General features: G+C 37.0%; 1 protein-coding gene across 2 annotated transcripts in view; it reads left to right on the top strand.

The window, feature by feature from the left end:
• The first annotated feature begins 188 nt into the window (after positions 1-188).
• Glg1 (golgi glycoprotein 1) overlaps positions 189-17915 on the top strand; it is a 49536-nt gene continuing 31809 nt past the window's right edge. Inside the window, exons 1-10 of one of the 2 annotated variants that reach the window (XM_071657028.1) lie at positions 189-1010; positions 6115-6153; positions 7172-7333; positions 7474-7700; positions 8571-8730; positions 8953-9136; positions 10150-10373; positions 11474-11595; positions 15005-15269; positions 17145-17314. In XM_071657028.1, coding sequence (XP_071513129.1) covers positions 699-1010; positions 6115-6153; positions 7172-7333; positions 7474-7700; positions 8571-8730; positions 8953-9136; positions 10150-10373; positions 11474-11595; positions 15005-15269; positions 17145-17314 — 1865 coding nt within the window. In that variant the 5' untranslated portion in view covers positions 189-698. Of the gene's footprint in view, positions 1011-2506; positions 2527-6114; positions 6154-7171; positions 7334-7473; positions 7701-8570; positions 8731-8952; positions 9137-10149; positions 10374-11473; positions 11596-15004; positions 15270-17144; positions 17315-17915 lie in introns of those variants that run through there. The other variant, XM_071657029.1, reaches the window with a different exon arrangement.

Raw genomic sequence — 17915 nt, 5'->3', positions numbered from 1 at the left:
TATATAATTTATTCTATCTTCTAACCACTTGATGATAGTTTACAAAATATTATTTGTATATAGTTTCTATCTTTAATGGCTGCAAATGGTTGAGTTTATTGTGGCGTTTTCACTCTCATGATTGTGGATCGATAAATGTTGATAATATTGCAGGTCTTCCTGGGGGAAAAAACCTCCGCAAGCACCACCATTCCCTAGGAAAACCCCCAGATTTCCGTATTCACACTCCATTCTCTATTGTTTATCATATTCCAGTTATTCATACGTAAGCTCTAGATATTAATCTAAGTCTGTGTTCATCAAACATTTCAAACTGAAGGAGAGGGTGATTACAGCCTAAAAAAAAAAAAAAAACATGCATATTATGATATCATTAGTTTGCTTGGAAAACCAGCTGTTGGCGTCATAACTTTAGAAGTTCGTCATATATGTGTGGGGATTATCATCTAGTTTCTTTCTTTGGTGATAAAACAGGTAGATTAGGTTGTGTGTGTGTGTGTGTGAGAGGTATTTCGTCATAGGTGTGTGTGTTATCAGGAGCGTCGTCGGCTCGGCACCACAAGCGACCATCAACACGCACCTCTCGGGCCCACGGCACCTGCCATGGTCTGACTCCCACTCCACATCATATTTTTTTTCTCTTCCCCCATTTTGAGTTGGACAGAGCCGACCCACGACACCACACCCTCACCTGTGAGATGAGGGTGACACTGGACGATGGCGTGCTTGTGGTGGTGCTGTGGTGGTGTGCAGTGGGTGTCGCGGGGCTGCAGGGAGGAGGAGGGGATGGTTCCGCCGTCCAAGGTGGCCCGCCCCTAAAACCCCAGGCCAGGCATGTGGAGCCCTTGGGGGGAGCGCCAGCAACAGGTGGGGAAGGTGGCAGGGTCCTGGGCAGGACCACCTTCACCAGGCTCATTGATGAACAAGACTGCAAGGAAGATATTCACCGGATATGCAAGGATGATGTCCGCAATAATTTTGCCGTCTTGGAATGCCTGCAGAATGAGAGGGTGAGTGAGCAGGGTATTTTACTCCTAAGGATTTACATGAATTTCATCAAGTTTTATCCTATTTAATTAGAATGGAGGCATCTCCAGAACCAGTAACCAGTTCATGATTTTCAGTATCCTCAAACTCCAAATACCAGTGAAATTCAAGAGATGTGTCGTATAGTCAGTGAAATGCACCTGTAGTAGTGTAGGAGACACAGTCGACAAATGAAATTTATGATCATGTCAATATCTTATTGCTTTTCTTTGTACAGTGTATGAATTTGTTTTGCTATCTCCAAGTTGGTGATGCAAGTTCGCACCTCCTGCTCTCTTGAATAATGTTTATATTACAGGCATGGTGAATTTTTTTTTTATTAAATGAGAGAACATGAAATAAAGAAATAACCAAGAAACAAGTGATGTAGGCTTCACCTTAGAGTATTGCACTTTGGTGTTGATGTGTCTTGCCCGATGGCACTTAGTTTTTGTTATGTTATCATAAACCTAACCTGCTACTGATGCCTCATATAAAGATGACCTTGTTTCACATCTCCATTTGTACCTGAAAATACATATTTAGTTTCATTGTGTGGTATTCAGTGGTGTTAGTTGTATAGAGATACCCCCTCATTTCTAAAGGTTTAGGAACAGGAAGAGCTTCTTCTATACTTTGATTTAAACGATTAAGTGTACAAAAAACTCAAATTGTAACTTTTTCCTATGAGTTGAGATATGCTATCCTAGTTTAGGAAAACATATTATTTACCAGAATATCCAATCCTAAGTACAGTTGTTAGGGGCTCAGTGGTAGGCTGTCTGGGCATTGGGTCCTAAATGAAGGCATAGGACTGTCCACCTTGGTCACTAACAAGTTCGACAGAAACCCACAACTGAAAATTTTCCTGTTCAAAACAAGCAGGCATCCAATTTAAGCCTTATTTTACACTTAGTTTGTCAAGAAAATGGAAAGATCATACGTAAGATTTGAGATACGTAAAAATTCAATTAAAGGATCAGAAAATTATCTCAGATATGAAAGACTCTTAAAGGATTATAAGAAAATGCTCCTGTCAGAGTTCATTAGATAGGCATGGAATGATAGTGGAATGAAAAAAAATGGGAAAGAGGTATTGTCGACAGACTTGCTCAACATGAAGATATCTTTTTCCCTGACAAATTTGTACATATCTCAGAAATTGAAGCAATTTTTCTATAGCAAAACTCAATAAATCCAATTTTAAGTTGGCTGGAGAAAAGTAAAGAATTTCTGAAAAGCCAGTAAGAGTAATAAAGAATAGCATAACCAGATTAGTAATCAGCGAATCTAATTAACCCATAGATATCTTTAGAACCATTAAGGGCTCAGAGGTGCATTTACTGTCCAGGAAACATTAGTAGAACAAAATAGAGACATGAGTAATTGCTCGTCTTGTACAACATACAATAGTCATATATTTCTTGTGAAGTTCTTTTTTTCTCTTTCAGATTTTTGAAACGGACAGCCTGATGATTGCAATAATTTTCCACCTTTGAGGTTAGATAATATGCTAATTCAGAAATTGATTGTAGTACTTGGCATTAAATGAGCTGCTTAGTGAACAATGTAGGTAAAACTACAGTATGGGAAAATGGAGTTGAACTGTGTAAAATAGCTTACTATCTCATTTTCCTAAATTAATCATCTCCAATAATGAAACAGCTCATTATTACACCCTGACAAATACATTTCTTAATTTTGCTGAGAAACCCTTATCAACAGTTGCTACTGTGTTCATTAAGAGGTGTATTAACATGTTCATTAAGAGGTGTATTAACAATTTATAGATGATTAGTGCTGTGTTTGATAACCTTATTATGGTAAGTTAATGTATCAAAACACTACAGGGAGGCTGCCACAGATGCCATTGTTGACTTGGATTTGTTCCTGTCTTGAATCTCCTAGGCTGTGGTAGGTTATGTTAAGTTTAGGTAAAATTTTGGTTTTCAATTTAATTATTTTTTTTATGTGTGCATTCAATAATTTGTATAACAGGTACTGTGATTATTTATAGGACTGCAGCCTAAATTCTTTTGCTGTTTTGATTTATTTCTTTTTTGTTTTGAAATTGGTATTGTTGATTTTAGCCCTTTAACTCCTCCAAATGTATCTTTACATGAGCCGGACAACTCCTGTAGATGTAAATTCACATGAGTTTTATGCCTCAGTTTCAAGGCCACCTTCTGAGCCTGGGTGAGTTCCTCTGAGGTAGTGAGCAATATTTCCTCCCCACAGTCAGTTGTCTTATAGCCATGCCAAGGAGATCCATTCTCATGAGTTTTCCTGGGAGGGAAGTGAGTGGCTTTTATCAAGATTTAGAGAGGACCAGGCAATAAGAGATCCAGAATTACATCATAATGATAATCAGTCTTTGGATCATGTGGAGAGTGATTTTATGGGTACTGAATCTTCCAGCACAGTAGAGCAAGATGAGGGAGAAGGTTTTTCCCAGAAGTAGAAGCAGTGTTGCCATTGCCAACCTGACCTTGGCAACCCCGCATTTGACTGGTGCTACTGGTAATTTGACAAAGTTTCATAATTCTGCTGACATGAAAGTTTACAAATGAATCACCTTAATTTTAACATGAAACAATTTTTATCATAAGCAATTTTAAAAAGAAGATATTTATTGTATTAAGCAAAATATGATTAATAATTAGTACTCAGTTTTTTAGTGCCGTTAAAATAAAAGATGAGGCATAGATGATGTCAGCTTACTTGAGACTTGGGCCTTTTTCTTACAATATTTGTTGTGAAACATTTACAAAACTTCAACACATTATCAGAGTGAACATAATGGATGAAATATACTCCTAATTTTTTTCATTATTGTTATATGAATATATTGGGAATTGTAAGGTTACATACATTTTTTTTTTATTTCACAGGGTTGGAAAAGAAATCTGAGTGAGGAGTTAAGGGGTTAAAAAGACCATAAAGTTTGCCCATGATGTTAACTGTGATTGAATTGATTTACTCTGACTCTTAACCAAAGTTGCAGAACTTGGTTTGAATTTGAAGGTAGTTATATTAACTGTGATAAATTCTTATTTTTGCTACAGTTTTCACAAACCTAGTACTTTTTGTTAGAGTAGCATAAATTATACATAGAAAACAGACAAAATATGGTATGTTTTACATGAAGTAAAATAAAACATGCATGTATATTTAATGTTTCATGTATATTCCAGGTTGGAGCACAGCCTTAACTTTGATTATAAAGGTACAACATGGCACACAGCTTTTAACAAATACAGTATTGCCTACTTGTACAAGAATCAAACTTACAGTACTGTTGAATGTGACAAAAACCTGAAATTAGTGACTTAACCTCACCTCACTGTATCCTTCTGTGTAGCCAGTGACCATTATTTGCTGAGCTTCATAGATCTTCTTAAGTCCTCTCTTATTTGGAACAGCTTTTCTTCCTTTTCTGTTGTCATCCCTCTTTGTTGCACTGCTTTTTCAGTATTTGCCCTCAATACACCCTTAGTTCACCAATAGAGTTTCTTCTTTAGACTCAACTCATAAGAATTACAAGAAAATCTTCTGGACTAATTGTTTTATGTGAGTGTTTGATTGTTGCTGTCCTTTGTGTGAAAACAAAGATTGATTCCATCTTTATATAATTGCGTATAATTACATTCCTAATTCCTTTTCTCGATATTCCCATCCATAACCCTTAGGACTTTCATGTCTCTGTTTCTGTTGTTTGTAGATTGTTGTGATTGAATATCTAGGTGAATTATTATACCATTAGTAGCTTATGAAATAGAGTTCTCTTCTGTTGTCAGGAAGGTGTGGGAAAAAATTCTGCTCACTCTTCTCATGATTTTAAAGGCTTGGCTCCTGACCTGCATAGAAAATGGTACCTAAATTCTTAGATGACCCAGAGTGATGTGTATCAGTTGGTGAGGAAAGTCAGGGAGTAGAATATAAAAAATGTGAAGAAATAAGTGATTTAATGATTTTAGTGAGGTTACAGAAGGAGGGATGCCAGCATGTGTGTACTTACCACCCTCTTGCTTGTAAATGAAATGATTTTACATTTCTGCCTTATTCTCTCATTATGTAATCTTGGGTGGTGGATGACTTGTTCATATGTAAAGAGATGGAATATTACAAAGAAAAAATACCTTTGATATCCTTGCAGCACTTGCAAACCATCCTCACACAAAATTTTAGGGTGGAGAATGTAATATTTTGAAAGTATTTTTATTATTCACCACTAATGTTGTGCTTTGTGAAATGAGAGTGGAGTGTGGGTCTAACTAAATGGCAAAGAAAGGATCGGAACCTTCAGTATCTTTCCCCACACTTGCTAGCTAGTTTCCCTCCTGATAGTGGATTTTTAGTGTGGAAGATGTATTATTTTTAAACACATTCATATAAATTTCACCAGCGTTGTGCCAATTTGTGATATAAGAATACTTTGTAAAAATGAGTATCAGTAGAAGGAAAAAATATTGTCATCCTCTCATATTGGGAACTGTCAGATGTGTCGTCCACACCCTATCCTGCCTTTCACTCAGCATTGGACTAAGCCAACACAGAGGTTTTAGAACTTTCTGTGTATTTCCTCTTATTGTGAGACAGTAATTTATCATTTTTTATTTTTTATACAAAACAGGATGGAGTTTTTGTTGTTGTCCACACTTTATAGGTTAAGTTCCCATAAACACGTATCCTACAGCTTCATTAGAAAATTTGATGCTCAGAAGTGGTTAACTCTCATGGATATACAGCATATTATTTTAGATAATGAAATACTGTTTTGATTCTCCACCGAGGTGTTCTCTCAGATTCCATAGGGCTTTGTCTGTGGTAAGGAACTGTTTTCAATCCTCAAAACCTCCATTTCTTATCATCAGTAGTCCCATCTAGTAATGGTAATACTCGTCATATGTGTTCCTCTTTAATTGCCTTTTCACTTCCCTTTGCCATTCTTCTTCCTCTTAATGACCATTCCTTCTTTCATGTAGTGCAGTGCTGTATTCACAGTGCCATGGCAAATCATATAATGAAAGGACAAAAAATAATTGTAATCTCAAATGGCGAATTTTAATTTTTCATTTTGTCTTTCAGAGAGATATCCGGGAAGTTGTTAGCGATAATTGTAATCATGTGAGTACTGATGATGTTTGTTTATACTATATATCAGAATTCTGCAGTTTGGATTGAGTATTTGACTGACATATTTAGAAAATCATCAGAGAAAGGAATGTTTTAGGTTTTTTGTGAAGGAATGTCTATCTGAAGAAGTGTATTTAGATTTGCTTGATATCTTGTATGGAAAGATAGAAGCAAAAATTCTTTTGGTCAAAACTAAGAGTAATGGAAATCAGGACATATATTAAAGCATAAAGAAGTAAGATGCAGGAAATTTAAGCAGAATCAGTTTGTGAGAGTTCACAGAGAGGAAAATATGCTATTAATGGACATTACTCAGGTGATCAGTATTTTATGAAAATAACTGGTATTACAATTGTTTTCCATATGATGCTATAAATATGATTTTGTTGGAGAGAATTTATTGTATGAATATTTGTAAAACATTCTGCCTCTAAAAAGAATAAGGAAATGTAAGGAAAGGAACCTAGAAATTTTTTTTGAATGTTCAGGTTCACTTAAAAGAATATATTTTGAAGAGGTAAGAGACCCTCATCTACAGCTATTTTAAGTTGAAGGGATCCAGAAAGCTAAAGAAAGATGACTTACTGGAAGTAGAGATGTGGATCGTTTTATAAGGTGGTGGGAACTGTAGGGAATGTTTGTGTTAAGGGAAAAATGAATTGAGGAGAATGTTTAGTTGCAAGATGAGCAAATATAGAGGAAAGATTATTTTAAGTAATGATCATTTGAGTGCATAAAAAGCTGGTCTGAATGTGGATATTATTTTATGTGATAGAGAGTTTGAGATAGATGAATACAAGTTAGATGATGTAACGAGCATGTAGATGATGAAAGTATGTTGTTTGAATACAGGAAGATTTCTTTTGTATCAATGAAAGATCTTAATTACTGTGCATGTAAAAATGATAAAAGGCTTTAATCTCCTGTTATTTCACCATATTCATGCATAGCGTTTGCTAATTCATCTTTGTTTTACCGATAATACTTTAGATTATTTCCTTTACTACAGCTTTTGTGGCAGTACAAGATGAATCTAACACTTAGTGGTCGTATAGAAGAACTGGCAAAAAATGTTTGTGAAGGAGAACTTAAGCAGTTTCCTAAATGTGAGGCACAGACCAGTCCAGGACACACTATATCCTGCCTTACTGAAAAATTGGATCAAATCAAGGTTAAGTCGAAGTTTGAATATTAGACACAGTTTTGGTATCTTAATTTGACTCACAACATAGGATCAGGATCATTGTGGAATATGAAAAATATGTTTGCATGTATTTGGGTTTGCATGAACATTGAAATATCCCATCACAGGATGAACGTTGCCATCAGTATCTTCTACGCCTGGCAGCAATCGTGTTTAGTGACATTCGCTATGTAAAGGACATGGTAGACAATTGTAGAAAGGAGATTGAATCATTTAGATGTGGCCGTGTGGATCATATCCGTGAAGACCAACGCCACTCACAGGGGTACACTATTGAGTGTCTTACAAATCATGCTGGTCAGCTTGATGCACCATGTCAAAAACAAATTCTTCGGTAAGTAGAATTCTGCTGTCTGTCTATCTACCCCAATCCTTATTAACATGGAGTGGATCATGTGCATATTGCACTCCTACTTCTTAATCATATATCCTCAAGTTATGCTCAGTGTGTTAAAGTGAATAAAGCACATAATCATCTTTTGATTTCTACTCTGCTTATAAAGCAAATTTATCAGCTGAAATTAATTTCTCAATTTGTAACTACATCCTAGCACTTGTAACATCCCTCCATCCTTATCTAAAAAAATCTACATTGAGCCTGTTGTATGGTGAAAGATTGATAATCTTTCTTACTTTCCATAGGGTCTTGCTATATTTGGTGTCTAACAAAGGCCCTTGTACCTTGAAGTATGCAGTTACATAGCTCACCTTCTATTACAGCAGAGGAATGTCACTCCTTTGTCAGAACTGCAATTTTTAAACTTTGTTAATTTCCTAAGTTGTGACTTTAGTAGTCATTCTCAATGTATCATACATGCATTGATCACCTACTGCCTCACCAAAATTCATGACATTTTTTTAAAGTCTTGAAATAATCCTGTATTCTTTGCCAACCACAGGGTCTTCCAGGGATGTAACCCACACAGTTGCCAAGTCTTCAGTATACTTTTTACATATATTTTGTATAAATGTTCTCAGATGTTGTATCTTTACTTTCAGGCAGCATATTTATAACTCTCAGACTCAGCCTTAAGAAATTGCCTCTTTATGTATCTTATAGTGTGTTTCTGTACCTGTTCTTTTACACATGTGGCTGATGTTAGTTTTCTTTGTTAAACATGTCCACAGTTTCTCAAGATATGCAGGGCATCATTTTTAAGTGGATATCCTTTACCAACAAAGTATTATTTTTCAAATATTTCAGATTGTCTGAACTTCAGTCTGATGACTTTCACCTTGATCGTGCTCTCTTCTTTGCTTGCCGTGAAGACCGTGAAAAGTTCTGTGAGAATATAAGATCTGGAGAGGGTCGTGTCTACAAGTGCCTTATGAAACACAAAATGGAGAGAGGGATGAGTAAGGAGGTACTGTATAAATGAATATTGATTTCATCATTCTGATAATGTTGAAATTATGAATTAATATGTGATATTTGTGTTTGCTTCTACTGGTAATCATAATGGTATTTGATAAGCAGCTTTAATTTTTTGAGTTGCTTCAACTTTAAGAGAATTATTTGATTGTATGCAAGAAAAGGTAAACATTTTTTTCATTGTATAGAATTCTGATCTGTTGTTTTTATGTAGTGTATGGATCAGATTTCACGAAGACAGCAACTTACAGTACAAGACTATCGTGTGAATCGAGGAATTGTGAGAGCATGTAGGAGTGCCATTGTGGAAAACTCATGCCGAAAAGGAAGCTCTGATGATACTCATGAAATGAAGCTTTCACGTATATTATTGTGTCTTGAGAATGCTCTTCGGCAAGGTAAATATTTTTTGTAGTTTACTCGATATCAGTTTTGATCAATTTTAAGCCAACTGTATCATTAGTTATTCACCATGTTGTTCTCTACAAGCATTTAGATTAATCAAGGTGAGGTAGGTAGACTAATCATGTCACAGTCACATTTAATGGAATTGAAAATCATAAATATATTATTTCTTGAAGGGTGGCTTGAGAGATCTACTCAAACCATGCTATATTCACCCATTAAATTGTAAACCTCTGGCCCCATATATGATTTGACCAAAAGTCCTCTGTAGTGCTAACATCTTATTCAGTCTCAACAAATGCATCTTGAGGTAGGGTTAAGGAGAGGTAAACAATGAAAGAAACAAAATATTGAAACAGCCTGTGATATTTCTATACCTCATGAAGACAAGAACCAAGGACACTCAATGCAGGAGAGGGTGAACATTTGTACATCCTGTCTGTTGACAAACAAACAAATATGTCCAAACGCTTAGGTTGTACTTATTCTATACCTAATACAACCCTCTCCTAAGCATCAATGTAATACTTGCCACTAATGCTCTCCCTGTGTATGAAATAGGATTACAGTTGGAAAACAAGCTCAATAGAAAGAGAGAAACATACTCTCCATGCCTACCTTTCATATAAGGGGCCTTTAAACATCATTTGCACTCTCTATTCTCTTTTGCTTTGCTCTGGACCAGACCAGCAGGAAGTAAAAATATAACCTCTGTATTTTCTTTTACTTTTGAATGCAAATCCATCATTTCAGAAAGGATTTTTTGCTGTTACACTGTGGGATGGAAATTATGGATCCTGCAGGCATTTTCAGGGTTAATGGTGCCAGGTTTAGAAAGTTATGGCCTGCATGTAATCATGAGATGAATGAAAGTTAGGGTCTGCTCAGAATAATTATTGATTTGCTTGTAGAAACTTTATCAGTTTTATCTCATTTTCTTTGCTTTTCAAAGTGTGACATTGCTGAAAGGGTTAATCATTATTCTAAGCTTTCCTCTTATGAACAGGTGCATCTATTGATGAAGCCTGCAAGGAGGAGATGCTTGCACACCGTCGACAACTAATGGAGGATTACAAGCTATCACCAGATTTGATGATGGCTTGCAAGAATGATCTTGAGAAATTTTGTAGTGGTGGAATTGAGACTGGTGGCCGCACATTGCACTGTCTCATGAAGCACACACGAAGCCACACTCCCAGTAGACGAGTCTCAGATCAGTGTAGGAGAGAGGTATTGATTATCTATTTATACTTGATGCAATGTATTTTGGAATTTCATTAAACTCATTGAATTTTCAGTGTAAGTTATTTCATAGATTGTGGCAATATGGAGGATTGACTAGAAATCATTTGATGAATGTGAGTGAGATTGAAATGATGTTTTTTTTCATTCTACCTTACTCTTGTATGTATTCTTTACCAACTAATCATGCATCTTTACATGACAAAACAAGTCTGTGACACCTCACCCAGTGCCTCTTCTTTGACATGTCATATCTCCTCTATGCTTCATTATTACTGATTTCATACTATCTGTTGTCATTGGGTTATTTTAGATACCCAGGAGTGGACATAGCAGCTAATGGAACCATGAAAGCTTAAGTGAGCAATAGAATGGGTGTTGGGTTAAGGTCTCTGTCTGTGAGGGCAAGGACGGGTATGTTTTGATGATATTGTAGTTCTGATTGTATTTTATGAATGTGCAGCATGTGCCATAGATGATAAAGTATGGAAGAGGTTGAATGTGTTGGAATTTAAATGTTTGAGGACAGTATGCGGTGTGAGTAGGGTTGATCAAATACGAAGTGGGGTAGGTAAGAGGTGTGGTAGTAGGAGGAATATGTATGTGAAAGAGCAGAGGGTTACATGATATGGTTTGTACATGCGAAGAGGAAGGGTGAGGAGAGAATGACTAAGGCGGTGTATACAGAAATGGAAGGAACAAAGAAAAGGGACAACTGAGAAGGAGGTGAAAGGATGGAGTGAAAGAGGCTTTGATTCTGGTTGGACAACAGTTTGATCATAAGCATAGTAAGTTATAGAATTCTGATTTCTGTTATTGAAAGGATTGCAGTTCTCTACATACTCACAGATGAGGGACTAAAAGGATTAAGAAAGGGAAGAGGATCAATAGATTTAATGGGCACATTAACATAAAGGAGTAAAGCATTAAGGATATTTAGATGTATGGTAATAATGGTATTTGGTGACACTCATTATAAACTATCTTTGCATGTGTTGTATAGGGTACTACTTTTGAAAAATAGTTGAACATTCCGGTTTTCTTTGACTGATAAAGATAAGTGCTAATATATTTTCTGGACTTACCAGCTTGAGGCAGTGGTGAAGGAGTCAGATGCTGGCGAGGACTGGCGAGTGGACCCAGTACTGCACGATGCTTGTCTTCCCATGGTAGAATCCACTTGTAAGGATGTAAAGGGGGGGAATGCAAGGTGTGTTGCATTAAGGGCTTTTAAAGCCTCAGCTGTATTATAATTTTACTTTGAAGTTTATTGATGATGAATAAACTGACTGAGATTGAAGATTAAAGCTCCTGTCACGTATATGTACATGTGGGGGATTAACCTTCATGGTAATTACTACATTTTGATAAAATGATTTCCTGTAGCTTTGTGTCTTAGCTTGTAAGTACCTTGAAAAAAGTGTAATTCATGGTTAACTACTTATGCTGTTTTATCATAGTGTTAGTCTTTAACACTTCACTTGTACACTAATGTTGCATGATTCACTTATACACTAATGTTGCATGTGTATGAACAATGTGGATTTCGCTCATGTACATGAAAATATATAGTTGTGCATGATGTTTGTTTGCTAACATGTATAAATTTTTTTTATTATACTTAACCGCCGTCTCCCGTGTTAGCTAGGTATCGCAAGGAAACAGATGAGGAATGGCCCAACCCACCCACATACACATGTATATACATAAACACCCGTAGATGCACACATACATACACATACATTTCAACTTATGCATTTTTATACATACACAAACATATACATATATACAGGTGTACTTATCCATACTTGCTGCCTTCATCCATTCCCGTTGCCACCCAGCCATGCACGAAACAGCATCCCCCCTCCTCCTCCTCCTCCTCCAGCGAGGCAGTGCCAGGAACAGACAAAAAAGGCCACATTTGTTCACACTCAGTCTCTAGCTGTTATGTGTATTGCACCGAAACTACAGCTCCCTTTCCTCATCCAGGCCCACAAACCTTTCCATGGTGTACCCCAGACACTTCACATGACCTGGTTCGATCCGTTGACAGCACATCGACCCCAGTATACCACATCATTCCAATTCACTCTATTCCTTGCCTGCCCTTCACCCTCCTGTATGTTCAGGCCCCGATCGCAAACGACAACTGACTCACTTCCCAGGCTCTATCATCCCCAACAGACTGCATACTTGCCCCTCTCTCCAAAACTCGTGCATTTACCACCCTAAGTACCCCATTCATAAACAAATTAAACAACGATGGGGACATCACACACCCCTGCCGCAGACCGACCTTCACTGGGAACCAGTCACTCTCCTCTCTTCCTACTCATATACATGCTTTATGTCTTTGATAAAAATGTCTCATTGCTTCTAGCAGCTTCCTCCCTCACCATATACTCTTAAGACCTTCCACAAAGTATTTCTATCCACCCCATCATATGCTTTTTACAGATCTATAAGTGCTACATACAAATCCATCTATTTTTCTTAGTATTTCTCATATATTTTTCAAAGCAAACACCTGATCCACACATTCTCAACCACCTCTGAAACCACACTACCCCCCCCCCCCCCCCAATCTGATGTTCTGGATATGCCTTCTCCCTCTCAGTCAGTACCCCCCCATACAATATTCCGGGAATACTCAACAAACTTATGCCTCTGTACTTTGAACATTCACCATTATCCCCTTTGCCTTTGTACAATAGCACTATACATACATTCTGCCTATCCTCAGGAACTTCACCATTATCCATACATACATTGAATATCATTTCCAACCAATCAGCAACAGTCACCCCCTTTCTTACTAAAGTCAACTGCAATACCATCCAGACTCACTGCCTTGCTGGATTTCATCTTCCACAAAGCTTTCACCTCCTCTTCTCTCTTCACCAAACCTCTCTCACTTCGCACACCACCTTAACCAAAACACCCTACATCTGCCACTCTTATCATCAAACATATTAAAGAAAACATCAAAATACTCACTCCATCTCCTCCTCACTTCATCTCTACCTGTTATATCTTCATATATTGTGTTTGCATGTACATATTTATGCATTTGTGTGTTCATAGATGTGTATGCTTGCGTTTACTTATTTGTGTTTGCTAAGAAGTTTACACCTGCAATACCCTTTGTCTTAATACTTTATTATCTTATGAGATTGTAAATTTCTTATTGGTGATACTTTACCTTGTTTATGTTTATCTACATAACTGTGTATGATATTTAACTATAATGATATTTATATTGGATAGATCAAGTGAAAGCACTCTCAGACACACATCCTGAACTCATCCAGTGTTATGAAATGAACATGAGCCTGCCCATTGATATAAGTGCATTCTAATTTTTTACTTTGCACATTGAATTGAATCATCATGAGACTTAAAGTTTCCATTCACACATCCACCCTAACACATCAAAACATATTCTTATTCTCCCTGAAGTTTGCTGATACTCACTCACCCCAACTCTCATTTACCTTCCATTATAGCCCCTGCACCCTACTCTTGACCACTTTCCTTTTTACATCTCTCATTTGCTCTCCTTCCATGCAAATATTGCCCATATAGCTCTCTTTTTGTTTTCACAAGCAACTTAACTCCCTAAATCCACCACTTATTACCCTATCTCATCTGTCCATGTCCAACCTTACATGTGCCACACTCTTTGCTCACACATGAAAGCACTGCTTCCTACATATCTTCCATTCCACATCCAGTCCTGTAGATTCATTTGCTCTTGCCCTTTGGCATTCTATATTTGGTTGCCTGGTATTTCTTCACACAAGCCTCTTTTCCTAGTTCACTCACTTTCACCTCCTTCATCCCACCCATATCATTGTCTCTTTACTGAAAGCCTCTACTAACCTTAATTCTCACTTCCACCAAATAATGATCAGACACCCCACTGATTGCCCTGTTCAGTCCTTTGCATGCCTGTCAGTTAGGACATAATGCCTGCTTTCCATCATTCCTTCTCTCCCTTTTATACCTATGTATGTCCCTCATTTTAATCCAGTTATTCCCAGTCACCAATCCCTTTCAGCACACACTCCACAAGCTGTTCACTATTTTCATTTACAACCATGAGTACCCTCAACTGCCACATTATCCGCTTAAATTCAAATAATCCGTGTCTTCTGTTCATTCCCTTGCATCAGAACTGCTGACACTCTTACTCAGCTTCATCCAAAACCATTAACTCTACCTTAGTCCTACTGTTTCCAGGTGCATAAGTGGTGGTAATCACCTACCTATTGTAATCCACTTGAATTTATTTTTTTATAATTCTTTGCCTTTTCCTGCATTAGTAAGAGATCACCATGAGCCAGTGAAGTGCACTGCCATGTATAGCACACAGAAACCTAAGCCTCCAGTCCAAGTAATTGATTTGAAGTGTTTGGGACTAATCCTTCATAACGAGAGCACCTGAAGAGTTTCTCTGAAGCTCTTACTGAGGAATGAATGTAATCTGTGAAAGAGCTCAATTTTCAAGATCTTAATCTTTACATAAATCGATCTTCTTGGATTAAGAAGAAATGAGCCTGTCATGCTTCAAAGCTGATTTGAAATTAGTATAACATGCTTTGGAACTTTATCCCCAGAGTGATGCGATGTCTTATGCGTCACCTAGACTCCCCAGAAATGCCTTCAGCATGTGAAGCAGCTCTTCTTGAGATACAGTATTTTGTATCACGTGACTGGAAGTTAGATCCTCAGCTTCATGCAGCTTGCCACAATGATGCTGTAAAACTGTGTAATGCCAAGAGAGACTGGGCTGATGGTTCATCAAACACTAATGTCCAGAGAGGAATCCAAGTTCTACCATGTCTGTTCCGTTATGTTTACCACCCTAAAGCAGAGTTAAAGGTAAGAGCTACTTGTCAGTTGATATATCTTTCCATATTTAATAAGTTATTTCTTGTTTAGAAGTTGGTTGGCTGAGATTTACTTAGAAGTATGCAATCATCACAGTCTTCACATCTCTAAATCTCATTGTATTATTTTATAGTTTATAATGATATCTATGTCCTTGCATCTGCATGTTGCACCTGGATGTTCATAGATAACATATGTATTCAAGTTGTTAAGGTTGGATTTTTGTTTCTGATAAAAATTTTTAATTCCTTGTCTCTTCTATTGACAGATTCCTTTGAGTATCTAAGAGCATGTGCTTTGTAGGGGGGTGTTAAAGCTTCTCCTTTGACTGTTGTCAGTTATATGGGGACTGCAGATGCTTGTTCACATCCTCACTTAGTAATTACAAACACTTCTGATTACAGAAAAGAAGTGTATATGCTCAACCCACTACTTGCGCAAAAGCAGTGATATACTAACTCCATCCATCACCTTCTTGGTCCATCCCTCCTCCTTGCTTCTTATACTTCTGATATCTTTCCATACTATTTCAGCATACCCTATTAGACCCTTTCAGTTAGACTGCTTTTACTTTGACACCTCTTTATTACTATCACCCCTTGCATGACCAACCCAGCTCACACCACAGACTGAGTTCACATGTTTAATTAATTTCCAACATATCCACCCTTTTCTGTGTTCATGGCCCAAGTAGAGACAAACCTGTATCTACATGCTCCCTATCCTTTTTAAACTGTAGAAAATCCATCACCATGTGCATAAAAAAGTATTCCTTTATGAATTGATAGATTAGAATGCAAAAGTAAAATGAAATACAGAAAAAGTGATAAAACTACCCTTATGTTGGCTGTTTGGAGCTTTGAGTAAGCAGGGAGAGGGAATGTGGCTAACATGTCACCCAATACTATTTTCATAGTACATGAATGTCAGTATCCTATTCCATTCTCAAGCATTTATCACATTTTATGATTGTCTAGTCTGATGAACCATCATATCTTGAAGTGCATAGTTTGTTAACTTTAGTGAAAATGTGAATGCGAATGGATGATGTGAGTGAATGTGGCCTTTCTTCATCTTTCCCTGACACTACCTTGCTAATGCAGGGAACATTGATCAGGTATGAAAGATAAGAAAGAAATCTTCCATTCTTTTCAATTAGTACATATTTTTCTTTTTCTTTCTTTTGTACTTGTTCACTGTTTCCTGCTTTTGCAAGGGTGCGTTAGGAATAAACTAAGAATTGGTCTTATTTGCTCACATCTATTCTCTAGCTGTTGTTTGTAATGAACTGGAACCTCAGCCCCTTATCCCCAACCAGACCCCAAAGACCTTTCAGTGGTTTCCCCCAGCTGCTTCATTCGGCTTGATTCAGTCCATTGACAAAATATTTCCCCCTTTACACCACATTGCTCTGATTCACTCTATCCCATGTGCACCTTTTAACCTCCTGCATATTCAGGCTCCTGCTATCTCCAATTTGGCCACCCATTCTCCTTTTCCCCTTTCACTTCTGACACACATTCTCTTTGTCAACATGAGATGATAGTGGCTTTCCTCCTGCCACATTTATTTGTAAAACCTTCCCTAAGGCATCTCTAGTAATCCAATTATATGCTCTCTTCTGATCCATAAATGCCACTCACAAATCCTTCTGTTTCTCTAGGTATTTTTCTATCGTACATATAAAAGTATTGAATATTTTTGCTTCATCCTTGATCATTGCTTCCCCATTATTTATTATTACATGTGTATTATAGTACTATAATTTTTGTTAGTCTTTTTGTTATATAATTTATGAGTTTATCTTTTGTCGGAACTGTTGGTTTGTTTATTAAGTATAGTTGCATTTGCTATTATTGTTTGCAGTTAAGTGGGAACTGTGTGCAAGAGGTACATCGTGTGATGCACGAACGGGCAGCATATGTGGATTTGCACCCAGAAATAGAGATGGTGTGTATGGACCATCTTGCACAACTTTGCTCTGAACATACTGGACCTGGAGAGGAGATTGCTTGTCTTCAGGATAACTTAGAGAAGTAAGAATGATATAATTTCATGAATTTGTTTATCATTTCTTTTCATTTATCTTTTTGTATATCTGTTTTCTACTCACATTGGCATTAGAGGATGTAGGCTTTTATTTTCCTGTCTAAAATATTTTAAAGCAGTAGGACTCAAAAGAACAAGGCCTAATCACTAAAACGCAGTACCCATGTCATGAAAAAACAAATAAAGTAATTAGAAAAATAGAAAAATCTCCAGGGATGGGGAAGGATAAATAGGACAGCAAATAATCTCTTGGGATAGGGAAGAAAGAACTCTGCTCACATATCGCTTGAATGAATAAGATGGGTGGAAGAAGGAGGCCGGGAATCTCCTCATCTAGCAATTAACTGAGTTCAGTTAAGAAAGATTCATTTCTAAGAGAAAAGGGACCCCATCCACAATACATTGTGGTGCCTGTATTGTAATATTACCAGTTTCAAATGACTTTGCTCAAATATTCATTCTGTAACAATTTAGAATATATATTATTTCCAGAGTAAACGTAAACTACATAGTACATTCTTGAATGTAGTGCTCATGTGTCCGCTTTCTTCTTTAACCCTTTCATTTTGCATTATTTCAGGAAAGCTA

This window comes from Panulirus ornatus, chromosome 64 (assembly GCF_036320965.1).
Source record: "Panulirus ornatus isolate Po-2019 chromosome 64, ASM3632096v1, whole genome shotgun sequence".
Lineage (NCBI taxonomy): Eukaryota > Metazoa > Arthropoda > Malacostraca > Decapoda > Palinuridae > Panulirus > Panulirus ornatus.
This window is presented reverse-complemented; position numbering and strand designations above follow the sequence as displayed.